The sequence below is a fragment of the Trichechus manatus genome, unplaced genomic scaffold (assembly GCF_000243295.1).
Source record: "Trichechus manatus latirostris isolate Lorelei unplaced genomic scaffold, TriManLat1.0 scaffold00024, whole genome shotgun sequence".
Lineage (NCBI taxonomy): Eukaryota > Metazoa > Chordata > Mammalia > Sirenia > Trichechidae > Trichechus > Trichechus manatus.
In genome coordinates this window covers 2,515,459-2,541,593 of record NW_004443960.1, presented here as the reverse complement: position 1 = coordinate 2,541,593, position 26,135 = coordinate 2,515,459, and the positions used below count along the sequence as shown (strand labels likewise).

The following is a 26,135-nucleotide window of genomic DNA, read 5'->3' as shown; positions in this document are numbered from 1 at the left end:
TAATACAAAGCATCTTCTCCGATCACATTGCCATGTAAGTAGAAATTAATAACCGGAAGAGCAAGGAAAAAATTTAAAATATCAAAACTGAGTAACACCTTGCTTAAAAAACCACTACGTAATAGAATAAATCAAAGATGGAATCAAAAATTTCTTAGAATCAAACGAGAATGAAAACACATCTTACCAAAACCTTTGGGACACGGCAAAGGCAGTACACAGAGGTCAATTTATAGCAACAGATGCACACCTCAAAAAAAAAAAGAGAGAGAAAAAAGGGATAAAATAAAAATGCTAGCTTTACAACTCGAACAAATAGAAAGAGAACTGCAAAAGAAGCCCACAGCCATCAGAAGAAAGGAAATAATAAAGATCAGAGCAGAAATAAATTAAATAGTGAATTAAAAAAATAGAAAGTAGCAACAAAACCAAAAGTTGGTTCTTTGAAAGGATCAATAAAATCGACAAACCATTGGCCAAACTGACAAAAGAAAAACAGGAGAAGAAGCAAATAACCCAAATAAGAAATGAAATGGGGGACATTACAACAGACCCAACTGAAATAAAAAGGATCATAACAGAGTACTATGAAAAAAATGTACTCCATCAAATTTGAAAACCTAGAGGAAATGGACAAATTTCTAGAAACACACTACTTCACTAAACTAACACAAACTGAGGCACAAAATCTGAACAGACCTATAACAAGAGAAGAGATGGAAAAGGTAATTAAAAAAAAAAACTCCCAACAAACAAACAAAAAAAACTCCTGGCCCAGATGGATTCACTGGAGAATTCTACCAGACATTCCGAGAAGAGCTCACACCAGTACTACTCAAACTATTTCAGAACATAGAAGAGGAAGGGATACTTGCAAACTCCTTCTATGAAGCCAGCATAACCCTGATATCAAAACCCGACAGACACCACAAAAAAAGAAAATTACAGACCAATATCTCTCATGAATATAGATGCAAAAATTCTCAACAAAATTCTAGCCAATAGAACTCAGCATCATATCAACAAATAACACACCACAACCAAGTGGGACTCATACCAGGTATGCAAGGATGATTCAACATTAGAAAATCAATCAGTGTAATCCACCACATAAATAAAACAAAAGAATCACATGATCATCTCAATCGAGACAGAAAAGGCATTTGATAAAGTCCAACACCCATTCCTCATAAAAACTCTCAATAAAATAGGAAGAGAAGGGAAATTGCTCAACATAATAAAGGTCATTTATACAAAATCACCAGCCAACACCATTCCCAATGGAGACAGGCTGAAAACATTCCGCCTGAGAACAGAAACAAGACAAGGATGCCCTTTATCACTAATGGAACACATCTACCACAGCCTCTACCAGACTGAGTCCAGCACAACTAGATGGTACTCGGCTACCACCACTGACTGCTCTGACAGGGATCACAATAGTGGGTCCCAAACAGAGCTGGAGAAAAATGTAGAACAAAATTCAAACTCACAAAAAAAAACAGCAGACTTACTGGTCTGGCAGAGACTGGAGAAACCCCAAGAGTGTGACCCCGAGACACCCTCATAGCTCAGTACTGAAGTTACTCCTGAGCTTCACCCTTCAGTCAAAGATTAGACAGCCCTATAAAAAAAGCAATAATACGTGTAGCTCAACCACGTATATGAGACTAAATGGGCACACAAGCCCAGGGACAAGGACTAAAACACAGAAGGGGACAGGAAAGCTGGAGAATGGAAATGGAAAACCCAAGGTCGAGAAGGGAAGAGTGTTGACATGTGGTGGGGATGGCAACCAATGGCACAAAACAATATGTGAATTAACTGTTTAATGAGAAACTAATTGGCCCTGTAAACTTTCACCTAAAGCAAAATAAATAAATAAATAAGTTTCACAAGTACTAAATAATAGAGATATTTCAAGCATTATGTCATTTATTTCCACGTTTTATCAGTAATATTATATTTTATACATTTTTATTTTGAATCAGTCTTTAAAAAGGGAAAGACAGGACGCAAATAAAGTCCCATTCTGTGCTGCCCAGAAGGTTGAGCCGTTATGCAGTATAACTGGGGCTCACAAAATGAATACCTTGTTTGAGGCTGCAATTCTTTCTTCTTAAAATGATGTCTTGAAACACTTTTGGGGCCCTGGTTGGATGCCAGTCTCTTCCCTTCTTGAGCAGCTGATTAAGGTCACCCTCCATCCACTCTCTTATCAAGGTCTCACACTCCTGGGCCACTATGTACCCGCCCTGATCCAATTCAGCAATTTTTATATGAACAATTTAAAGAATTGTATATGCAGAATTTACAATTTTAAATAAAAAGGTTTAAAAAAGCCTTCAGGGGATTTTTTTTTAATTTAAGGTTTAAAGATTATCTCAAGGCAACAGTTTGAATTTGAAGCTCTGTTCCAGTCCCCTCCCTCTCTTACTGATCAAACGTTCAGTAATGGCAGTCCGGAACCATTCCATTCTTGTGGTCTCCTGGCAAAGGAGACAGTTGTTCATGCAGGCAATTAGCCATACATTCCATTCCCTCCTCCTATTCCTCACTCTCCTTCCTCTGTTGTTCCAGGTGAATAGAGATCAAATGTTAGTACCTTTGATGCCCACTTGCAAGCTTTTAAGACCCCAGGCGCTACGCTAAGAACTAGGAGGTGGTAGACGAGAAGCACTAAAAACATTATTAGGTCGATTACCTGGGATGACCCATAAAACCACAACCCTAAACCTGCGAACCAAGAAGTCGTATCCATGAAGCGTTTGGTTGCACAGAAGCAGACTCAGCAGCTACACTTCTTTTTTCTTTTCGTGTTCAAGTTTTTGTGTGAAGGTATGTTTTCATTTCTCTGAGTATATACCGAGGAGTGGAATTGCTGGGTCATACAGGACCTCTGTGTTTAACCTTTTGAGGAACTGCCAGACTATTTTCCAAAGTGACCGCACCGGTTTACATTCCCACTGGCAGTGTATGAGGGTTCCACCACTTATTAATGACCTTCTTTTTGAGTAATCATCTTACTTGGCAGTTTAAACCCAGATAGAGACATCTCAGAAGAAATGCCCGGTGATTTGCTTCCGAAAGGTCACAGCCCTTAAAAACCCTATGAAATGTAGTTCTACTGTGCACACATGGGATCATCATGAGTCGGAATAGACTCCACAGATATGGCTTAGCGGGTGGAAGGTAGTACCTCCTTATGGTCTTGATTTGCGTCTCCCCAACGGTTGGCTAATAATTTGAATTTTTCCACGTGCTTGTTAGTCATTTATATATCTTCTTTGCAGAAATATCTATTCAGATCCATTTTTTAAATGGGGTTATGTTTCATTATTGAGTTGTAAGGGCTCTTTATATATTCTGGATACAAGTCTCTTATCAGATAGACAATTTGCAAACACTTCTTCCATTGTATGGTTTGTCTTCAGTTTCTAGATGGTGTCATTTGAGGCACAAAAGTTTCTAATTTTGATGATGGGATTGTACCATTTTTAAAATAGTAAACTAATTTCACACAGCATTTTTGTGCAGCAGACTTAATAAATTCTTAAAGGCTACAGAAGAAGGTTACATGTAGCAATAAAAACAATCTCAACTTTCACATTGGACACCCTCCTCTACGGCCCCACAACCAGCTTTTGCGTTCCTCTCACTGCTTTTTCGTCCCATCCATTCTCCTGTACTCCCTCCCCTGCTGTCCCCCATCAACCCTGGGTTCCAACTTCTGCAGAGCAGAGCATTTCAGCTCTGTCCAGTCCCACCACCGAACTTGACCTGCAGCCCAACCCCAATGATGTTCAGAAGAAATGAAGGGCTTTTGCTCTACTCATTTTTACTGCCCGTTCAATGATAAAATACAAGTTTCATCCTCCTCATACATGGAAAGAAATCTGTCAGAGCTCAGGTGGTTTTCTGGGTGCTTAGAATTTTCAGGCCATGGCCTGGTGGAAGATACCTGGCTTTTGTCCTTGGCCTGGTCTGGTGGTCATGATCAACTGTGGGCACATCTCCTGCTCACTGGGACTTCTGCCCACAGCCTCAGCTCCAGGAAACAGCATGGGGCTGCTGCTGAGCCTGGAAGTGGCCACTCTGGTGGACTGCACCCATGGGGGTGGACATGGATCAACCAAGGCCATCAGCTGGCTCTGCAGAGAATTTATGAAGAGGACTGGCCCCTTGGAGGGAATGACCGAGATAAAGAAATGCCATGGGTCAGTTCCCTTACCCATCACAGCCACCACTCCCCTTCCAGCTTGTTGAAATGCAGATTCCTGGTCCTGCCCCCCCGAGTGAGTATTCAGGAGTCTGTGGTGAGGTTCTGGGATCTGCATTTTTAAGTTCTGCAGGTGGTTCTGAAGTGGAGTATTCCAGAAGCGTAGTTGCAGGGGCACTGCGTAAGATCCAGGACTCCATCATCAGATATGGACTGTCCCCTGCTGGGCACCAGGCCCTGAGCTCAGCCCCAGTGGGACGTGCGGGGTGGGTGAGGGATAAATGAAGTGCCCAGGAGAGCGCAGAGCGGGGAAGTCAGGTCCCACCCACCCCTCACAGAGAATCAGGGCCACCCACAGCGCTGGGGAGGCAGTGACCTTGGGGTTGGGTTGCAACATCAGTATTTAGCAGATGGGAGCTGAGTAGTTCTTGAGAGATGCTGCAGAAGCCAATGTGGACGGTGGTGCGAGGTTTTTAGAAACGCGGGGCGAGGGGGGTGCCCTATTGAAGGTGGGATGGAGGGACAGTCTGGGTCAGGTTGGGGTTCCAGACTGGAGCGGGCTGGGAATTTCGCTGACACTGAAGAAGTCGGGGAGGTCAGTGCTCAGAGGGTCGTCCCTGTGGCGGCGGCCGTCACCTCGGGCGTGGGGCACTGGACTCTGGGGTCCCACCAATGTGGGCCGACTGCACTGGGACGTCGTTGGGACAGGACAGGGTCAGAAGCTTCTGGAAGCTCAGAGAAGCGGGCAGGGAGAAGGGATGGGGCTGGGCATTTCTCTGTCGTGCCTGTCCTCACTCTTGACCCAAAAAGCCGCCAGCCGGTAGGGCCCGGCGAGGCGGGGGCGGAGAGAAGCGCCGGCTGTGCTGCGGGAAAGGCTAGCTGTTCCGGGTAAAGGAACGTGCAGCTGCGGTCAGCGCGGCGCAGGGCGAGGTCCTCCCTCCCAGCAAAGGGCCAGCCCTTCGTCCTGCCCCCACCCCCAGGGGCTAACTCGCCCCACCGTAGGAGCCACCCCCCGGTCCTGCCTTCTCCCCAGACGGCTACCGAGGGAAGGGCTGGAGGCCCCCGCGTGGTCCGCAGTGCCCCCTGGCGGCTGGCTGCCCCCCCCCCGACACCTGCGACAGAGCTTTCGCAGAGTCGGGGCGCCCCCTGGCGGAGGCTCCGGGTCGGCGCGGCTGCAGCCGGGGAAGGCGCACCTTGGAGGGCTGGAGGTACCCGTGTGCGCAGGGGTGGCGCGGGGGCCCAGTCCTGGGGGGCGCCCCTCCGCAGTGTGTCCGCCCAGCTCCCGGCCCGCGAAGCCCCATACCCCAACCTTGGAAACAGACAATTGGCTGCCAAGCTACTTGCAACCCCGCACCAAGTCCAGTGACGGGAGATTCTCAGGCTAAGGTTGCTGCCCCCTCAGAGAGAGGCAACGCCCCCCACCAGCAGGGACAGGAAGGGCAGCAAGAGGGGCAGGGGCGGGGGCCCCGCGGCCTGATTGATCTCGCACTGACAATTGCAGTCTCCAGGCGTGGGGTGCGCTTTAGGGGGGCCACCGCTGGGGGCAGGGCAGTCCAGCCACTTGGGCCCTATGGGTTGGGGGGAGTCCGGATCGGCCATGACGCTGCCCTTGGCAAAGCGCCAGTAGTAGGCGCCCTTGAAGAAGTAGGTGTCACCTGTAGGAGCCGAGAAGACACTCCAAGAGCATGAGTCGGGCGCTCCCCACGCCCGCTCCTCCCGCCGCACTGTTTCTCTCCCAATACTCCCCCAAATCCCCCAGGATTGCCTCTGTCTCCCCTTCCCAGGACCCCCCAACCCATTCTCACGGCTAACCCCTTCCCCTGCGCCTTCCTCACCTGTGTTGCTGACGGTGACGTCATCGGGGTCGGAAGGCGCCCCCTCCCAGAGACTTAGGGCGCGCGGGTATCCGGGGTCCGGGCTGGCAGCCGCCTCGTCATACCGCCAGTACTGCTGGCCGCGGACCAGGTAGGTCTTCCCGTTCAGCGGCCACGAGAACACTGCGTCCACCCGCTCGCCCGGGGGCAGCCCTAGCTCCGTCAGCGGCCTGGCGGCGCCCTCCAGCTGCCGGTCCTTGAACACCCAGAATTGGGGGCCTGGCGGGAGGCAGCATCCGGTCAGGGTGGGTTCCCAACGTCCCCCCAGCTCCCCCCTCATCCTAGACCCTGCTCACCGCTAAAGAGGATAATGCGGCCATCTCGGTGCCGGGCATAGGCGGCCTCGATGACCCTCACATGGGTGGGCAGCCACTCCCAGAAGCCGTGCAGCCGGGCAGGCCGGGGGGATACCAGCTGTCCCGAGGGCTGGAGGCGCCAGAACCAGGGGCCTGGAGGGAAGATGGGGCGGGCATAGGGCCGGTCACGGAGAAGTTTGCATCAGGTCTTCCCCCAGATGCCCCTGTGTGGTGCAAACGGTTCAGCGCTTGTCTCCTAACTGAAAGGTTAGAGGTTGGAGTCTGCCCAGAGGTGCCTCAGAAGAAAAGCCTGGCAATCTACTTCTAAAATATCAGCCATTGCAAACCCAGTGGAGCTCGCTTCTGCTCTGACACACATGGAGTCACCATGAGTGGTAATCAAGTCGACAGCAACTAGTTTGGTTTTTGGTCTCCCCCCCCCCCAGATGAGAGGCTGGGGGTGTTGGGGCCAGTGCTGGGGCTCCCCTTCCCATGGACTGTGGGGACCCAGCTGGAAGTCAGGGCTCAGTGGATCAGGGTGACCCACTTGTCCAGTTTTGCCTGAGACTTTCCTGGTTTTAGCACCAAAAATCTCACATCCCGGAAAGTCCCACAGCCCCCCTCGGTGGGTACGATGTCAGCCATCTCAGCCCAGGGAAGCCCCACAGCCCCCCTCGGTGGGTAAGACGTCAGCCATCTCAGCCCCAGGTGAGCTCCGAAGTGACTCGCCTTTAAAGAAGAAGGTTTCTCCTCGGATGTTGGCGATGGCGTCAAAATTGCCCTCACATCGGTCAGGAACGGGGGATGAGGGGCTGCGGAGGCAAGAACAGGTGAACGGAGAGGGGCCGGGGACTCCTGGTCTCCTCACCTCCCCTCCACAGCAGTCCCATGAGGCCAGGATTCTGATTCTCTCCATCTCATGGAGGAGGACACATAGGTTAGGGAGCTACCTGATGTCACAGCCGGGGGGGGGGGGACTCACCTGTCCGGGGGCAGCACCGGGGGCTGGGGAGGAGGAGCCAGGGGCTTCCTTGTGGGCTCCTCATGTGGGGTTTGGGGCCCTTTCCCTGTAGGGAGAGAGTCGGCAGGGCATGGGTTCCCCTGGCCCTGCTGCTGTGGGCCTGGGGTCAGCCACGTGACAGGTCAGGGCACCCCCACCCCCACCGTACCATAGAGCTGCTGCAGGCCCTCACGGTCATCCTGGGGCAAGCGGTACTTGCTGGGGTCACCCACGGGGCCCTGGTAGAAGGGCCTCATGATGGAGTCGGGTGCTGAGGAGTGGGCCAGGCCCAGGGCGTGGCCAAACTCATGGACAGCCACAGCAAACAGGTCTGTCCCCTCGCCATCTGGGGAGGGAGGGAGGAAGAGCCAGCTGGGGCCACCCTCACACCAGGAAAGGGGCAGCCCCCTGGGAGTGGGGGGCGACTGGCAGTCAGGAACAGCCAGGAGACCCTCCCGGTGTGGCCCAGGCTTCCTTCCTCTGACCTTTCACGTCACTGGGCCATTTCACCATTTAGGCATCCATCCATCCAGTCAGTAAAGACTTTGAGTACCGCCTACTGGACAGTGCGGGACACCAGGGCCAGAACTGAGGAGACCCAGCCCACTGGTCGTGGAAAAGGGGACATGGAGCAGGCAGGAGGGAACGCCCGAACAGAGGAAGGGGTGACCTTGCACAGATGTAGCCCCGCCCCACCCCCCAGAAGGCTGGCCTGCGGACGTAGGAACTCTGTGAGGGGAAGCAGGAGCCCGAGGGGTGCACGCAGTCCTCTGGAGGAAGCCCCAGCCCTTGGAGTCTCCCCTCCTGCCGGCACCGACTAGGGACTGACTGCGGCTCCTCCCCATCCTTCCCACTCCCCTCTTCTGGGAAGGAAGGTCATCTCCTCAGCCTCAGCTCCCAAGACCTCCCCCACCCCCATCAGTCCTTCCCGCTCCCCTTCTTCTTGCCTACCCCCCTCCTCCATTCCCCCTTCCACCCTCCCTTCCTTCTCGTCCTCGCCCCTCCCCCACTGCAGTCATTATCTGCCACCTCAGCAGCCTCTCTCAGACCACAGCCCCCATGCTCGACAACCACAGTGGCCTCTTCCCTGGGGACGCAGCCTGGGCGCCAGAACCAGGCCCGCATCGATCCCACCCGCCTCCTGCCGGCTCCTGCTCCGGCCCCGCCCACAAGAGGCCGGAAGAGACCGAGCCAGGCCTCCCGCCCCAGGGGAACACACACTTGCTAGACGCTGCTCGTTAATGGAAACCTCTCTAAACAGGTTAGCAGAGCCGGAAGTGGGCTTAAAGGAAATGAGCCGCCCCTTGCAAAGCATACTTCCCTCAGCTCCTCACGGCTGCGGGACAAGAGTCAAGAATGAGATACTGGGCTAAGTCGTAGTATGAGCAGCACTGATCCTCAGTTTGCCTCAGCCTCCTGCCCCCATTTGACAGCTGAGGAAGCAGAGGCACCCACAAGCCAAGTCGGGTGGCAGCGCTGCGACGGAGGCACTCTGGCTGTTCTTGGTCATGTTGCATTATCTACTGATTTTCTGTGTGAACTGGGTTTTCTTACAACTCTGTCTTTTTCTGAGAAAGCCCAGGAAGTTGGGTGTCTAAATTAGGTAGACCACACGCCCTTCAGTTTCTCTGTGCACAGCCCTCTCCTTCGGCTGCGCCGGCCCAGCTGGGCTTCCAGGCCACACGCACCATCCTTGTACCATCTCACACTATGCAGCTGCAGGAAATGACACAACTGTGCAGACCCAGCCCCACAAGGTCCCCGCAGGGAGACACAGGGGCCCTCAGCATCTCCTCTCATGCTTGCCAGATCCCCCAGCAGGCAACAACTTTGCCCTCTCCTCTCAGCCTCAATTCCAGGCTCACATACCCCCACAAGCTACTATCCCACCCCAGTCCCCCACTTTCCAATGGCAAATGCTGACAAATGCATTTCCTATTTCATCAGTAGAGGCCATCAGATGTAATCTGCAACTTCCGGCCCACCAGCAGCACATGGCACATTTCCCCATGCTCACTTCCTGCCTCCTGTCCTACCCTGTGCCAACACCCTGCCTCACTCACCTCCTCTGAGATAATGCCCCATCCACTCACCCATCCATCCATCCACCCTCCCACCCATCTATCCAATTAACCTCACACCTATCCATCCAATCCATCCACCCTCCCATCTATCCACCCACCCATCCATCCATCCACCCATCCGTCAATCCATCCATCCAGTTCACCCATCTATCCACTCATCCAATCCATCCATCCATCCACCGATCCAACAATTCACCCATCCATCAATCCATTCACCCATCTAGTTCACCCACCCATCCATCCATCCATCTCTCACCCATCCACTATGTCTTTCTATTGGCTCATCCAGCATCCCAGAGTGTTCAAAACTCTCTCATCCTAAGACACTGCTGGGACCTACTTTGCCCTCTCCCTCCCACCCACACTCCTATCTTCTCCCTCCCTCCACTGCCAAGTTCTTGGGTCCTCTAAACTCAGTCTTCACTTCCTCATCTCCTCTGATGCCTAACCCCATTGTGGTCTGGATTCTTCCCCACCCCCAAGCCTGCAGGCACTAAGGTCACCAAGTCCCCGGATGACCAAATCCAGGCCTGTGTCACTTACTGGACTTGGTTCCTGCTCTGGCCACCGCTGACCGCTTCCTCCTTCACTCTTGTTTTTGATCACCTTTCGGGCCGTTCTTTCTCCATCTCTGCTGATTTCTGTGCCACCGCCACCCACCCCTTAACTGTGGGGTTCTCCACAGCTCTGTATTTGACCTTCTGCTCTTCACATGTTATGCCCTCCTCCTGGGAACTCCGGGAACCCCGACACCACTCCGGCATACCACTGATTCTCAAATCTACAACTAGGCCCAGCTCTGATAATCACTGCAATTAAGAGAACACTACTCCCTGTCAGGCCCTGTGCTGTATGTGAATGACTCATTTAATCCGCAATGAGGAAAGTGAGGCCGTTCAGGTTAAGTATCTTGCTATATATACACTTAGCAAGTGGAGGAGCCCTGCCTTGGAGTAGAGCTGCAAAGCCCACATTCTCACCATTGTGGATGCTGTTGGTGTCTCGTCCAAACGCCTCTACAGCGTCTGGGCACCAGTGCCCTGGCTGCCCCTTCACTGGAAAATTGCTCTCCTTGCCCAGACTGCCACTCCCCCACCCCCACTGCAGCCCATAGCCAATGACTGATTGCTGTGAGGCTGGGCCCCTTGCCTCCAACCAAACCAAATCAAACCCCTTGCCATTGAGCCAACTCCAAATCATGGCAACTCGATGGGTTACAGAGTAGAACTGTGCTCTATAGGGTCTTATTGGCTGTAATCTTTATGGAAGCAGATCACCAGGACTTTCTTCCAAGGTGCTGCTGGGTGGGTTTGAACTGCCATCCTTTAGGTCAGTAGTTGTTTGTGCCCCCCGGGGACCCGGGTTCCTTGCCTCCAGACAGGATTAACTCTGGTGTTCCTATGCCCCAGAGCTCTCCTTCAGCTGAGACCACAGCCCTGCTCTGCTGCTCCCCCAGTCCTCCTGATTCCCTTATTTCCTTGCCTCTGAGAACGTGCCCCCAAGAAATCACTTGCACGGGAATTTCCATCCCAAGTTCTGCTTCTGGGGAACCTGCCCTAAGACAGAGTCTGAGTTCTAGAGCCAGATCTCAACTGCCAGCACACCGCCACGTTGCAAACCTGAACTCAGCACTGCCTTTCCCAAACCTTCTCCTCCTCCTCTTGCTTGATCCTCCTGCGTCAGCAGCAGACCATCCTTCAGGGGCCCAGCCGGAAACCCGGACATCACCACCCACCTCCCTTGGCCCCAGGATCCAGTCAGATTCCAATCCTTACCCAGCCTGACTAACTTCCACTCCCACCTCCCTCCTGGGCCATCACCACCATCTCTTACCTGGATCCGGCATCTACCTTGGAACTGTTGAATTGGTGTGGGTTTTGCTGTACATATTCTCAACAACAACAACAAATAAATTATAAAAATAAAAAAAAGAAACTTCCGTGTTACAAGCCACAAAGCGGTACCGGTACTTCACTTTGGCAGACCTGGGAAAGTCATCCAGCCGCGTTAATAAGTGTGACTGCAGCCTGACTCTTCAGGACAGACAGACGCGGGGAGCGGGCCTGTCAGAGAGGGGAGGTTGTACCTTTCGAGCCAAAAGTCCAGGCCTCCTCATCGTCGAAGTGCGTGTCCCCGGAGATGGGGTGCTCCCCGGGGAAGAAGGCATGGGCCAGGGTGCCTCCCAGCCCGTCGAAGGGGTAACTGTCCTGGTGGTAGGCCCGGGCAAAGTCAATGAGAATGTCAGGTTCAGGGTCCTGAGACCCCACCTCCCTGAATCTGAGGCCTGACTGGACACCCCAGGCGTCCAGGGCATACTGCATGAGGGTTCGCACGAGGTCCTGGCTCAGCTGGGCGCTCCGGGGGAAGGAACGCACCCTGGGGAGACAGGAGGGGGCTGCTGGATAAGGGTGGCTGGGAGAAGGCAGCCGTTCCAGGCTGGGGTCCCGCAGGCAGCCCTGGTTGGGGTGGGCACCACGACCTACCTCCACGTCAGGATCCGCTTCTTCCACACGCTGCCACTCAGAGCGTAGCGACGGCGGCGCTTGACCAGCCCCGCCACCCCCAGCACGTCGGGCAGGGAGCAACGGGGCTTGTGCATGGTGGCCATTGTCACTGCGTCTGCAGGAGGGGTTGGGGGAGCAGGGTCAGCAGTGGGACCGCGAGCCCAAATAATCGGGCCAGCTAACTTTCTACAGGGGGAAACTGAGGCTCAGAGAGGTTAAGAAACTTGCCCAGGAAGGTCCTACAAGCAGTATTTGAACCCAGGCATCTGAGTCTAAGGAGCCCTGGTGGAGCAATGGCTAAGCGTTCGGCTGCTAAACGAAAGGTTGGTGGTTCGAACCCACCCAGTGGCTCCGTGGAGAAAGAACAGGCGATCTGCTCGGGTAAAGACTACAGCCTAGGGAACCCCGTGGGGCAGTTCTGCTCTGTCATGTGGCGTCGCGAGGTCGGAACCCGCTTGATGCCCAGTACACAACAACAGTGTTGCAGCCCGGAGCCATCTCGTACAACCGAGCCATTACTGCCAGAGTCTCGGGCCAGGATCTCGGGGCCCCATTCCCCTGAGCCTGGCAGGTGGACTCTGGAGAGTCCTGGGGGCGCAGTGAGTAACCCAGGACCCCTCTCTTGGAGGCTGGAAGCCCCTGGGAAGTGGCTGGTATCTCGTAATCTAGCTTGCAAGTCCCCCATCACACCCAGATAAAGTCCAAAGGCGCCAGGCCGCCCAGTCTCTGGTCTCCCATGGCAAGTCAGCCCTCGCTGCCAGTCCACCGGGAACCCTCTGGAATGCCCTTTCCCAGTTCCACCCCTAACAGCCTTCCTCTTCTTCTTTAATTGTGAAGAGGCACATGTAACAAAACATTTCCCACTTCAACCCCAGCAGCCTTCTTGTCTTCAAATGAAGCTTAAGCCCCACCTCATCTGTGGATGGGACAAACACTGACTGAGTGCATATTAGATGTCCGACACTGTGCCAGGCTGCTCACGAATGGACTGGGCAGAAAAGGACTCTGCCTTCACTTGTAGCTGGCCAAGTTCCCTCTCTCTCCCTCTCATTCACTTGACCCAAGGCCAGGCCTCTCAGCTCTACCTCCAAAATGCACCCTGAATCCAACCACCTCTCGCCACATCCACCACCCTGGTCCGGGCCACCGTCATTGCTCTCCCACACCCTGTGACTGCCCCTTCCTGCCTCTCTGCCCCCACCCTCCATCCTGCACCAGGAGTCACAGGAAGCTGAAGGTTGCAAATCAGATCGAGTCACTTCACTCCTTCAGACCCTCCCACTGGTTTTTACCACAGTTGCAGTCAAACCCAAATGCAAGTCTCCCCCACAAATCAGGCATTTGCCTAGCTCTTCGTTCTTCCTCCCGCTCCAGGCGCACAAGCTTGTGCCTGCCACCTGGCCTTTGCACGCGCCTGGGACATTCTTCCTCATCTTCCCAGGCCTGGCTCCTCCCCTTTCTGGCCTGAGCTCATATGACACTTTCATAGGGCCCGCCCTGGCCAGTCCCAACCCCTCAATACCATTAGCTTTTCATGTTCTTGAAAACACTCGCTATTACAGTTGTTGTTGGGTGCTGTTGAGTCAATTTTCCATTCATAGCAACCCCATGTGACAAAGTGGAATTACTCCACGGGATTTTCTAGGCTGTAATCTTTATGGAAGCAGATTGCCAGGCCTTTGCCCCCAGGAACCACTGGGTGGGCTCCAACTGCCAATCATTGTGCCACCAGGGTTTCTTTTAAACACCCACTGCTATCTGAAATTGTCTTGCGTGTTTGCGTTCTTCATTTGTGGCTTCCTCTTCCGCCCTGGTGGCACAGTGGCTAAAGCACTCGGCTGCTAACCCGAAAAGTGAGCAGCTGGAACCCACCAGCCCCTCCGAGGGAGACAGATGTGGCAGTCTGCTAACGTAAAGGTTACAGCCTTGCAAACCCTATAGGGCTGTCCTACAGGGTCTCTAGGAGTTGGAATCCACCTGGTGGCATTTGCTTTTGTTTGTTTCTTCCTCCCTCTAGAATGTTAGCGACATGGGGACAGGGACCTTATCTGTTCATCACTGTACCAGCCCAACCTCTCAAGAAGTACAGCGAAACCTGTGAAAGCAGGAACTCAGCAGGTCTGCCTTGCTTTTCCGAGTCCCACAGGTTTTCCGCCTTGGACGGGGTGCAGTCTTAACACTTTTCTATCGCGTGTTTCAGTGGAAAAGATTTGAGTTTTCTTTCTCTGATAGGTGTCCGCCTTACACTGTCCGGGCTTGCTTTCACAGCTTTTACTGTATTTACTGAAACAGGAAAGCCTGGGAATCTCCCGGGCTGGGGCCTGACATTTTGGTAACGTCCCCACTGAGGATGAAGACCCGCTGGCTGACGCTCAGGCTGGACGCAGAGACGGGGTTGGGGGGAGGCGGGGGGCGACCTACCCATGAGGCCCGTCTCAGGCAGCCCAGCAAAGCGCTGCATGACCTTGATCGCATCCCGCAGTTGCGCAGGACTCTGAAGCTGGGCCTGGGCTGGATGGGGAGGCGGCAGGTAGCCGTAGCGGGTCAGCCAGTCCTAGATGGCGGTGGGGACGAGTGAGGCAGGATGAGACGGAGGGTGGGACTCATCCTTTCCCCCCCACCCACCATCTTGGAAGCCCCGCCCCTCGCTAGGTCCCCGGAGCCCAAAGCTCCCCCGCCCAAGGTCCCCACCCTCCAGCCCTGAGTTTCCCAGCCTTTGTCTGGACTCAGGAGTCCCGGCCCCCAGCTCCCCACCCAAGCTCCTCTTCCGATTTCCGAATCCGGACTGGATCTAAGAATCCGGGTCCCCAGACCCCTTCTCCAGCCCAGTTACTCTTTGGACATTTGAGTCCCGTCCCCGGACCCAGGAGTCCTGGACCCCAGCCGCCCTGCTGGACCTAAGAGCCCTGGCCACCCAGGAGCTCGGGCCTCTGAACCCCGAGCCCCGGCTGCCCTCTCCAGGCCCCTCCGACCCCGGTGGCCAGCGGCCCCTCACTCACCACTCCTAGGCTCACGCCCTGCGCCGCAGGTTCCGGGGCGCGCGCGAGCCGCGGCAGCAGCGGGAGCAGCAGCGCCAGGAGCCGGAGCCGGGGTCCGAGCGCGCGCGGCAGCATGGCCCGCTGCAGGACCGGCAGCCGACCGGATCGAAGGGGGCTGACAGAGCCGCCCTGGGGACCCGGGGAAGGATGGGGGTGGCGGGCCGGCGCGAAGCGACGGGATGGGTCGGAGGATGGGTCCTGGGGACCCGATGGGTGGGGAGGACGCACAGCCGCGTCGGGGGAGGGTTCAGGGGTCTGGGGGCGCCCGGCGGGGCGAGGTCCTCGCAGGGGCTGGGGGGTCCCGGGAGGGTCGAGTTCGTAGGAAAGCAGCGGAGGTCTGGACTCCAGATGGCTGCGGCGGCTCTCGGGGTCCCGGGCCGGGTCCTGTCGTGGCCTGGGTGCGCGCGGGCCGTCCCCCTCCTCCGTGTAGGGCGGGGCAGGGCGGGCGCACCCCGAAAACCCGCAGCCGCGCGGCAGGGGAAGTGCCGTAACCGTCAAGGCTCCGCGTCCATGCGGTGGCCCTCCGTCCCCACTGGGACCCTGCTGGCGGCCCGTCCAAGCGCGAGGTCTGACGGCGGCCGGGTTTCTCCTCCTGCGCCCGCCCCTGGTTTCTCTTCCAGGATCACGGCTCGCGGGACTCTCAGAACAGGGCTCGCTTCTGCTTTCCCAGGACCAGCCCGGCGGAGGCAGCGCGGTTCTTCCCCCACCGCCTCCCCAGGACCCAGCGGCCGCAGGAGGCTGGGAAGCAGGCGCTAGGGGCGGGAGCACGGAAGCCGGCGCCTCGGCTCGGCTTTCCTTCCCCGCGGGGATCCCCAGCAGCCTTTCCTTCCCCGCGGGGGTCCCCAGCAGCCTTTCCTTCCCCGCGGGGGTCCCCAGCAGCCCCCCATCGGCCTCGCCAGCGCCCCCTGCGGTCCCGTAGGCTGCGCGCGGGGCTCCGTCTCGTACACGCGGGTCTCGGCATCTCCACGTCCCAGACCCCAGGCACCGCCGAGAACCGCGCGGCCCACTCCCCAAGTTCTGGACGTTTAAAGTCAGATCAAAGGCACACAGAAGCCGAGAACCTGCCCCATGCCAGGCGCGGGGAGGGGGGAGGGGGAGGGATAAGAGAATGCAGGGGCGTCAGACGCCGCTGGTCGCCGGAGGAGTAGATCCGGGAGGCGGAGACCTAGGGGCCGGGGCGCCGTCGGGGGCCGCGCAGCCAGAGAAGGATGCGGAGGAAGGAGCAATCCGGGAAGGGAGGCCCCTCCTGGCGGCGTGGGGGGCCTCCCCGCAGTGAGTGCGAGTTAAACAGCTTAAATCTCTGAGCAGCCAGGAGGGGGAACAGGGGAGGATGTGAGTGAGCAAAAAGGTCATTAAAAAGACAGGAAAGAAAGAAAAAACCAAAACGGATGACAGAAAAGACTCTGAAACTTGCTCTTGATCGTAGAGTAGCTAAAGCAAGTGGCAGACATGATGAAGTAAAGGAGCTGAAGAGATTTCAAAGGGCGGCTTGAGAAGACAACGTATTATCATGATATGTGCAAAGACCTGGAGTTAGAAAACCAAAAAAGGAAGAATGCGCTGGGCATTTCTCAAGCTAAAAGAACTTAAGAAAAAATTCAAGCCTCAAGTTGCACGATTGAAGGATTCTATGGGGAAAATATTCAACGACGCAGGAAACATCAAAAGAAGATGGAAGAAATACAGAGTCACGGTACCGAAAAGAATTGGTGGATGTTCAATCATTTCAGGAGGTAGCATATGATCAAGAGTGGCTGGTATTGAAGGAAGAAGTCCAAGCTGCACTGAAGGCATTGGTGAAAAACAAGGCTCCAGGAGCTGAGGGGACACCCATTGACATGTTTCAACAAACGGATGCAGCACTGGAGGTACTCACTCGTCTATGCCGAGAAATTTGGAAGACAGCTACTTGGCCAACCCACTGGAAGAGATCCATATTTGTGCCCATTCCAAATAAAGGTGATCTAACAGAATTTGGAAATTATCAAATAATATCATTAATATCACACAAGTAAAATTTTGCTGAAGATAATTACAAAACGATTTTAGCAGTACATGGATGGGAAACTGCCAGAAATTCAAGGCGGATTCAGAAGAGGACATGGAACAAGGGATATAATTGCTGACGTCGGATGGATCTTGGCTGAAAGCAGAGAATACCAGAAAGATGTTTACCTGTGTTTTGTTGACTGTGCAAAGGCATTCAACTGTGGATCATGACAAATTGTAGGCAACAATGTGAAGAATGGGAATTCCAGAACACTTAATTTTGCTCATGAGGAGCCTGTACATAGACCAGGAGGCAGTCATTGGAACAGAACAAGGGGATACTTTGTAGTTTAAAATCAGGAAAGGTGTGTGTCAGAGTTGTATCCTTTCATCATACTTACTCAATCTGTATGCTGAGCAGATACTCTGAGAAGCTGGACCATATAGAGAAGGATTGGTGGAAGACTCATTAACAACCTGCAATATGCAGATGACACAACCTTGCTTGCTGAAATCAAAGAGGACTTGAAGCACTTACTGATGAAGATCAAAGACTACAGACTTCAGTATGGATTACACCTCAATATAAAGAAAACAAAAATCCTCACAACTGGACCAATAAGCAGCACCATGATAAATGAAGAAAATATTGAAGTTGTCAAAGTTTTCATTTTACTTGAATCCACAATCAACCCCCTTCTAAGCAGCAGTCAAGAAATCAAACGATGTATTGCACTGGGCAAATCTGCTGCAAAAGACCTCTTCATAGTGTTAAAAAGCAAAGATGTCACTCTGAGGACCAAGGTGAGCCTGACCCAAGCCTTAGTATTTTCAATCACCTCATATGCATATGAGAGCTGAACAATGAATAAGGAAGTCCGAAGAACTGATGCCTTTGAATTATGGGGTTGGTGAAGAATATCAAATATACCATGGACTGCCAAAAGAATGAGCAAGTCTGTCTTGGAAGAAGTACAGACAGAGTGCTCCTTGGAAGCGAGGATGGCGAGACTTCATCTCACGTACTTTAGACATGTTATTAGGAGGGACCAGGCCCTGGGGAAGGACATCATGCTTGGTAAAGTGGAGAGTCAGTGAAAAAGAGGAAGACCCTCAATGAGATAGACTGACACAGTGGCTGCAACAATGGGCTCAAATATAGCAATGATTGTGAGGATGGCGCGGGACCAGCAAGTGTTTCGTTCTGTTGTACACAGGGTGGCTGTGAGTCGGACCCGACTTGACGGCACCTAACAACAACAGTGAGTGAGCACGATGAGCTAGCTGGGGAGACAAACTAAAACACTGAAGTCCCCTTTTCCCCCTTTTGCCATCAGATTGGCAAAAATGAAAAAATCTGATGATGCCAAGTATTGGGCAGGTGTAGCCAGACGAAATTCACGCTCTGCTCATAGGAGTGTGCTTTGTGATGGCCCCGTGATGGGATCCCCCCTCCACCCAAAATTTGATTTAAATGTTGAGACTCCTGGTGCCACACACAGCAAAAGCACATGAAGAGACTGATTGCTCACATAATGACACTTTCTAGGTGGAGCGGCGTAGGCTCCCAGGCAGGTCCGAATATCGGTTCAGAGGGCAAGGAGGAGTTTCAGTTGTGGTTAGGGGGTGAGGGTTCCCCCTACACTGGCCAGGGCTTGCATGATTTAAACTTCCTTCCACTGCAAGAGAGAGAATCAGGGTATTCTTACCAGCCTGCCCAGATATGGGGCAAGGGGTGAGGCTTGAAAGCTGCCAGCAGTAGAACATTAAAAATGGAGTCTGAGAGTGTAAATTAATACCTACACTTTGGAAACCAGTTTGGCAATATTGCAGCTGACGAGCATAGTCTCTATGGTAGATTAAAGATGGCTGCGGAGTCTTTGTTACTGCTCCCCTTGAGAGGTGGACTCTAACCCTCGCCCCTTGAATCTGGGCTGGACTCAAGAGACTTGCTTGGCCAGCAGAATGCTGTGGAAATGAGTGTTCCAGCACCTCTGTACTGAGTCTTAAGAAGTCTTGCAGCTTCTCCCTGGTCCTCTTGGAACCTGGCTTTAGGAGTAGGCAGCTGCCATGTGAGAAGTTTGGTATGGATTGAACTGTGTCCCCCAAAAATATGTGCTGTAAATCCTAACCCCTATACCTGTGGATGTAATCCCATTTGGGAATAGGGTTTCCTTTTAATTAGGCCATATCAGTGCAGGGTTGTCTTAAACCAATCACTTTGGAGATACAAGAACCATCAAAACACGGATGGGGGAAGATAGATGCCACTCCACATGAGGATCATTAAGGGACTGAGGAACAGAAACTGAAGAGAGCCAAGGGCCTTCCCCCGGAGCCAAAAGAGAGAGAAAGCCTTCCCCTAGAGACTGCGCCCTAAATTTAGACTTTTAGCCTTATAAACTGTGAGAAAATAAATTTCTGTTCATTAAAGCCACCCACTTGTGGTATTTCTGTTACAGCAGCACTAGATAGCTAAGACAAAGTCTGAGACAGCCATGCGTGGGGAGAAAAATGCTCACCAGCCCCAGCTGATGCAGCCATCCCAACCCAGGCACCAGACATGGGTGTGAAGAAGCCTTCTGATGGCTCCAGCCCCAGCCACCATCGGCCTGCAACCACGTGAAATCCCAGCAGCAGAACCAGCCAGCAGAACCCTGTCAAACCTCCAAACAACAAGATAAAAAAATGAATTGTTGTTTTAAACCTTTAAATTGTGGAATGATTGTTATAGAGCACTTGATCACAGGCATAGCCTCCACCCACTAATTCCCCTTCGAGGTGCATGACACAGTGAGACTCCACCCATGTGTCCGTGGAGATCTGTGTACAAGGATGTTCATTGAAATGTTGTTTACAACATTGAACATGTTCAAAAAGCTTAAATGCTCACTGACTGGAGAATAAATAAGTAAATTGAGGTGGAAACCCATACGCAGCAGTCTAGATAAATCTCTGAAACATTCTGCGAAACAACTGCCTGGACTTTTCAAAAATGTCATTGTCCTTGTACTCTCAAAGAAATGAAAACAGGAACTCAAACAGTTACTTGTACACCGCTGTTCATTGCAGCATTTCACAGTAGCCAAAAGGTGGTAACAACCCAAGAGTCCATCAACAGGTGAATGGATGAACAAAATGTGGCACATACACACAAAAAAAATATTATTCAGCCATAAAGAGAGATGAAGTTCTGATATATTCTACTACTACATGGATGAACCTTGAAAACATTTGTGTTGAGTAAAATAGGCAAACGTAACAGGACAAATATCGTATGATCCCACTTAGATGAAATATCTAGACTAGGCAAATGCATAGAGACCAAAGTTTATTAGTGGTTACCAGGGGCGGGTGGGAGGAGGACATGGGAAGTCATTGTTTTATGGATACTGAGTTTCTGTTTGGGGTGATGAAGAACTTTTGGAAATGGTTGCACAACACGATGGGAATGTAATTAATGTCATTGAGTTGTGCACTTAAAAAATGGTTAAAATGGCAAATTTTTGTTGTATATATTTTATGACAATTTTTAAAGATGAAAAAATAAAAAGTCAATGTCCTGAAAGATCAATCGGAAGGCAAGAGGTCGACCCTGAGACCAGAAGAACTAGATGGTGCCCGGCTACCACTACTGACAGTTCCAATCAGGGCCACAATACAGAGACCCTAATAGAATGGGAGAAAAACATGGAACAGAACCTCAGATTCCTAAAATAAATAATGAATATCACCCATAAGTACTGTGCTCCTTTAAAAAATCACCTATGTGAGATCAAACGGTCAAGAATTACTTTAAAACAAAGATGAGACTGGAAGGGGGCAGGGAAACTAGATTATGGATACAGAAGAACCAAACGAAAATATGAGAATGTTCACACATTGTAAAGAATGTAACCAATATCACTGAAGAACTTGTGTAGAAATTGTTGAGTGGGAAGCTAAACTTCTGTATAAATCTTCACTGAAAACACAATGAAACATTATTTTAAAAAAAAAAAAAGACAAGGGGGCTGTTTTCTATTAAAGGAGACTAAAGAGACACTTGATTGGATCCTGGATCCAAAAAACTACAAAAGATATTACTGAGAAAATTTGAACATAGGCTACATATTGGATAAGATTATTGCATCTCTTGTACCAATGTTCAATTTCTCAGCTGTGATAATAATGTGTGATTATGTGGGAGAATGCCTTGTCCTCAGGAGATGCAAGCTCAAGTATCAAAAGGTTTAGCAAAACGTAAGGACATAAAGCAAATGTAGCAAATTTGTGAGTCTGAGCTGTGGGTAATCGTTGTGCTATTCTGGCAACTCTCCTTAGGTTCAAAACTCCTGAAACCCACCGATTCCACTGAAACAACATGGGTGAGTCAGAGAAGCATTTTATTAAGTCAAAGAGATCAGACAGAAGAGATGTCATTCTGTATGATTTCTGTTTATTCGGCATTCTAGAAAAGGCAAAACCATCATGACAGAAAGCAGATCAATGGCTGCTGGAGGCCAGGGGCAGGGCGAGGGATTGACTGCAAAGGGGCACAGGGAACTTTCTGGGGTGATGGAAATGTTCTGCCCCGTGACTGTGCTGGTGGTGATGCTATCGAGTACATTTGCCGAAACGCACCAAATTAAGTATTAAAATTGGTGAATTTTATTCTATGCAATAGAGGTCCCTGGGTGGCACAAATGGCTTGAGCTCAACTACTAACCTAAAGGTTGGTGGTTCAAAGACACCCAGAGATGCTGCAGAAAAAAGGCCTGGCAACCGCTCCCATAAGGATTACAGCCAAGAAAACCCTATGGAGCAGTTCTACTCTGTAACACACGGGGGCACCAGGAGTTGGAACTGACTCAATGGCAACAGGTAGTATATATAATATTCATCATACCTCTGTGAAGCTGATTCTTTTAAAAGTCGAGGGAAAACTTAGACACATAAGGTTAAATGAGAAAAGCAAACTGCAGAACAAATCTTTTATACGAGGATTGTAAATACTCCAAACAATACTGCTTATCGTCCATAGACTTCGTATATTTTGTAAAAGCCTCAAGGTACCTTAGTCTGGAATCTAGCCCTTCCGCACAGAGCTGCCTCTGTCGGGGGAGCCAGGAGGGCAGGGGGGCCAGTGGGTCAGCAACTGTCGTGTTTACGTTATTTTTAAAAAGATCACTATTAAATCGGATAACACGCTAACCTTTGTTAATTCTTGGTGCTGAGAACGCGGCTGTTTCTTCTCTTGTTCTCTATATTTTTCTGCCTTGCTTCTTCCAGAAGGAAAGCACAGCCCTCTGAGGCTGGGTAAGGAAGAGAGATAAGAAGGGGCAGAGCAGCCCCAGGGAGGCCCGGAGGAGGGTAGGGACAAGTCCCGACAAGAAGGGGTCACCTGCCTCCCCCCACCCCATCTCCCAAACAAGCCAGCTTCCTGGAAGCTCCTGGCCTATGATCACCCTCCGCTCAGCAGGTAATACCTTGTACACGCATATCTTGTACACCTTCCCATCTGCCACAGGAGCCCTGGGGCTCAGGTGCCTCCTGCCCAGGAAGTCCTCTTGGATGTCATGATGCCTTGGGCAGCCTATGCCAAGGCCCCAGGGGTCAAGCAGAATGCATCTGTTCCACTCCAGGGCTCGGAGCCAGGCAAGCTGGGGCAAAAACTCTGCCGGGTGCCCACAGCAAGTCACTTCACCCGCCTGAGCTAGTTTCCTTGTCTATGAACTGGGAGGATGACAACGGCGTGACCTCATGGGGTTGCTGTGAGGATGAAATCCCAGGTATCCTGCGGATGAGTCACCTATTGTTGCCACACGGGGGATCACTAGCAAGGATTACCTACTGGCCCTTCACGCGGATTACCTCATGTAATCTTCAGCTCTATAAACTAAGAACTCTCATCACCCCCATTTTACAGATGGGAGAACTGAGGCCTGCAGAGCTTAATTAGCTGAGCTGCCTAGTAAGTGGCCAAGCTGGGATCTGTACTGAAGCCAGGTGATGCCAGCGCCCACAGCCAAGCTCCTTTGCTCCATTGTTTTATTGGTTCATTTCTTGTTTATGGATCTACGTCCCCTCCCACAACAGACTGTGAACCTCCTAGGAGCAGGACCTTGGCCAGAGGAGCTCAGCCTAGGCTGAGCAGGAGGAAGATCGGGAAGCCTGCACTAAATGTGGGTGTGGCGTGGGTGAAGTGCAGGGTGAGCCCACATCTTCCGCTTCCAGGTGCGGCGGGAGAAAACGGTGGGCTTGCTAGGCAATGCAGCGTCAACATAAGTCTTCAGCTCCCCTTCCAAAGTAATTGGCGCCTGAATAAGGAAGACTCAAGAAGAATTGATGCCTTTGAATTACGGTGTTGGGGAAGAATATTGAATATCCCAGAAGAACAAACAAATCTGTCTCGGAAGAAGAACAGCCAGAACGCTCCTTAGAAGGAAGGATGGAGTGACTTCGTCTCACGTACTTCGGACATGTTATCAGGAGGGACCAGTCCCTGGAGAAAAACAACAAGCTTGGTAAAGTGGAGGGTCAGCAAAAAATAGGAAGACCCTCAAGGAGATGGATTGACACAGTAGGTGCAACAATGAGCTCAAGCATAACAAGTGTTGTGAGGATGGCGCAGGAACAGGCAGTGTTTCGTTCTGTTGTACACAGGGTTGCTATGAGTCGGAACCGACTCAACTGCACCTAACAACAACACTGTCTTGGTGGCTCACTGGTTAAGTGCTCAGCTGCAAACCCACCCAGCAGCTCCGCAGGAGAAAAGACCTGGGGATCTGCTCCAGTAAAAATTACAGCCTAGGAAATCCTACGAAGCAGTTCTACTCTGTCATGTAGGGTCGGAGTTGACTCGATGGCACATGACAACCGTCTGCTGGCGAGAATCCTTGTCCTCGCCCTAGGACCTAGGATTCCTGGTTCCCAACCCAGGAGGCCCTGCGCCCACTTCTCCACAACACAGGAGTCCTAGCTCCCACCTGGTATCTAGGCCCCCAGGCCCCCAACACTCAGGAGTCCTGGCCCCCATCCAGATGTGAGCTGGAGCCAGCTGATCCTAGCTGGCAAAAGCTGATTGCACACATCTCCTGCCAACTTCTAATTCAGTGATGTCATGTCTGTAGCTTGAAATCAGCAGTGGAGGGACTATTTACACCAGGGAAATTGGCAAATGCTACAAGTCAGTCCTCCCCATCCCCGAGAGACTGTTGTTAAACATCTACCAGCACACCATTGCCCCAGCTCTCCGTTTGTCCAAGGTCTGGCTGGAACATGACTGCACGCCCAGGCTGCACTGGGGCTGGACCCCAAGCCCCAGGCCCCAGGCCTGGCTCCTCGCAGCCTCCACCTCCAGCACTCTGTCCCTGACTGGAGCAGGTGCCCAGCTCTGCACAGCTCAGGAGCCTTGTTGGAGTGTGGAGCTATGTGGACTAAGGTGTGGCTCTGAGCAACTCACTTAAACTGACTGAGCCTCGATTTCCTCATCTGGAGCGTGGGCATCAGTCTAAGAGCACAGACCTTAACGTCACACTTCTGGGGTTCGTATTCGAGTTCTGCCCGTGTGACCCTGGGCAAGTCAGATGACTTCCCTGAGCCTCGGTTTCCTCATCTGTAAAATGGGGATAATAGCTCTGCTCCATTAGGTCATCATGAAGGGAAACGCCTATGAAGAGCTTACTTACCGGAGAGCTTAAGATCAGCTTTGTTGTTACCATCGTTGTTACTAACTTCCTTCTCCACAGGCGCTGGTGAGGGGACAGGAGCCAACGTCTAGACTCAGCGTAGGGCCTGCACGCAGTAGGTGCTCATTCGGTCATTTCCGACGGCCTCGAGATGCCGCTGACCAGGGCGGAGGCGACTTTCTTTCGGCCCCGCCTGGCCATTCCGGCCACCAGGGAGCGCCCCAGCCCCGCCCTCCGCCCCGCCCCCTCACCTGTGCGGGCTGCGCACCTGGCACTGCCTCCGGAAGAGGGGACCCAGGACCGCGGGGACTTCAGTCGGAGTCGGGCCGGCAGCGGCGGGTGAGAGCCCAGGCGGGGCGCCGACGGCAGGGGCTTCGAGACTCGGGCAGGATGGGCCGGGCGGTGTCGGCGCGAAAGGAGGGATGCGGGAGCGGGGCGGGCTGCCGGACTCCCGGGGCCCGGAAGCCGAAGGCTGCCGGGGGAGAGGAAGACCGGCTGGGCTTCAGACCCTGGGGCCGAGGGTAGGGGGGCTGGGGGCCCCGACACCTCCGGCTGGGCTGGGACCACCGCGACACCTGGGTCCTGCAGGCAGGTGTGGGCTTCTGCACCTGGCGCGGGGAGGCGGGGAGAAACAGGTGTGCGTGTGTGTGTATTGGAGGAAGGGGCTGGGGGCCTCCGGAGGCGGAGGGGGAGCTCCCGGGGAAGCCCCGCGCGTCGGGCCCTCCGGAGCCCCTGGGCCGCCGGGCCTGGGCGCCCCAGGGGAGCGGCGGGCTCTGGGTCCCAGGGGCGGGCCGGGAAGTAAACAGAAACCCGGAGCCGTACCTGCGGCGCGGCCGGCACAACCTGTTACCTCGCCCAGCCTGGGCCTGACGCCTAAGCCCTGGGAAACTGGGGGCTGGGGCGTCACTGCAGAGGGGAGGGCTGGGAGTCAGGACACCTGAGTCCCCAGGGGTGGGGGCCAGAAGGCCTGGGGCCGGCGAAAATTGGGGACTGGGCTGGGAATTCCAGGAAGGGTAGATGCTGGACCTCTGACTCTGGCGGGGTGGGAGCTGGAACACCCTAGTCCTGAGACATCGGCAGCATGAGGGCCAGGATACCCGAGAGGGCGGGGGCTGGAGACCGGGACATCAATCCTAGGCTTCTGGAAGGGGAGGGGGTTGGGCGCCTGGGGGTGGCAGATCGGGATCCTTGAGTTCCCAAGGGCTAGGGTCCTGGATTCCTGGGAGGAGAGGGGCCGGATTCCTCTTTGCGTCCTGAGTCCTGAAGAACCCGGGGTTCTGAGAAAATGAGCTGAGTTTCCCAGATTGTCAGGGGCTGGGGGCCAGAACAGCTGGGGGCAGAAACTCCTGGTGGGGTGGCCTGTGGTCCCCAAGCACTGGAACGAGGTTTCCTGAGGCAAAGAGTGTCTGGCACAGGCAAAGGCAAGCTGGCTCATTTCCTTTGGTTCCCTGCCTCAGTTTA

General features: G+C 53.1%; 2 protein-coding genes across 2 annotated transcripts; both read right to left on the bottom strand.

The window, feature by feature from the left end:
- Nucleotides 1–5,498: 5,498 nt before the first annotated feature.
- Nucleotides 5,499–24,875, bottom strand: MMP25 (matrix metallopeptidase 25). The gene is made up of 12 exons (XM_004373418.2): nucleotides 24,830–24,875; nucleotides 24,675–24,737; nucleotides 14,977–16,076; nucleotides 14,399–14,531; nucleotides 11,957–12,092; nucleotides 11,560–11,849; nucleotides 7,559–7,735; nucleotides 7,372–7,456; nucleotides 7,119–7,201; nucleotides 6,390–6,542; nucleotides 6,055–6,312; nucleotides 5,499–5,874 (listed from the first exon to the last, which is right to left on the bottom strand). Exons 1-12 carry the CDS (start codon nucleotides 24,873–24,875, stop codon nucleotides 5,618–5,620), a joined length of 2,781 nt encoding a protein of 926 aa, XP_004373475.1. The 3' UTR covers nucleotides 5,499–5,617.
- Nucleotides 24,876–24,985: 110 nt separating this feature from the next.
- On the bottom strand, nucleotides 24,986–25,802 carry LOC105756106 (putative uncharacterized protein FLJ46214). The gene is made up of 2 exons (XM_012554596.1): nucleotides 25,772–25,802; nucleotides 24,986–25,641 (listed from the first exon to the last, which is right to left on the bottom strand). The coding sequence occupies exons 1-2, from the start codon at nucleotides 25,800–25,802 to the stop codon at nucleotides 24,986–24,988; spliced, it is 687 nt and encodes a 228-aa protein (XP_012410050.1).
- Between the last annotated feature and the right edge of the window lie 333 nt (nucleotides 25,803–26,135).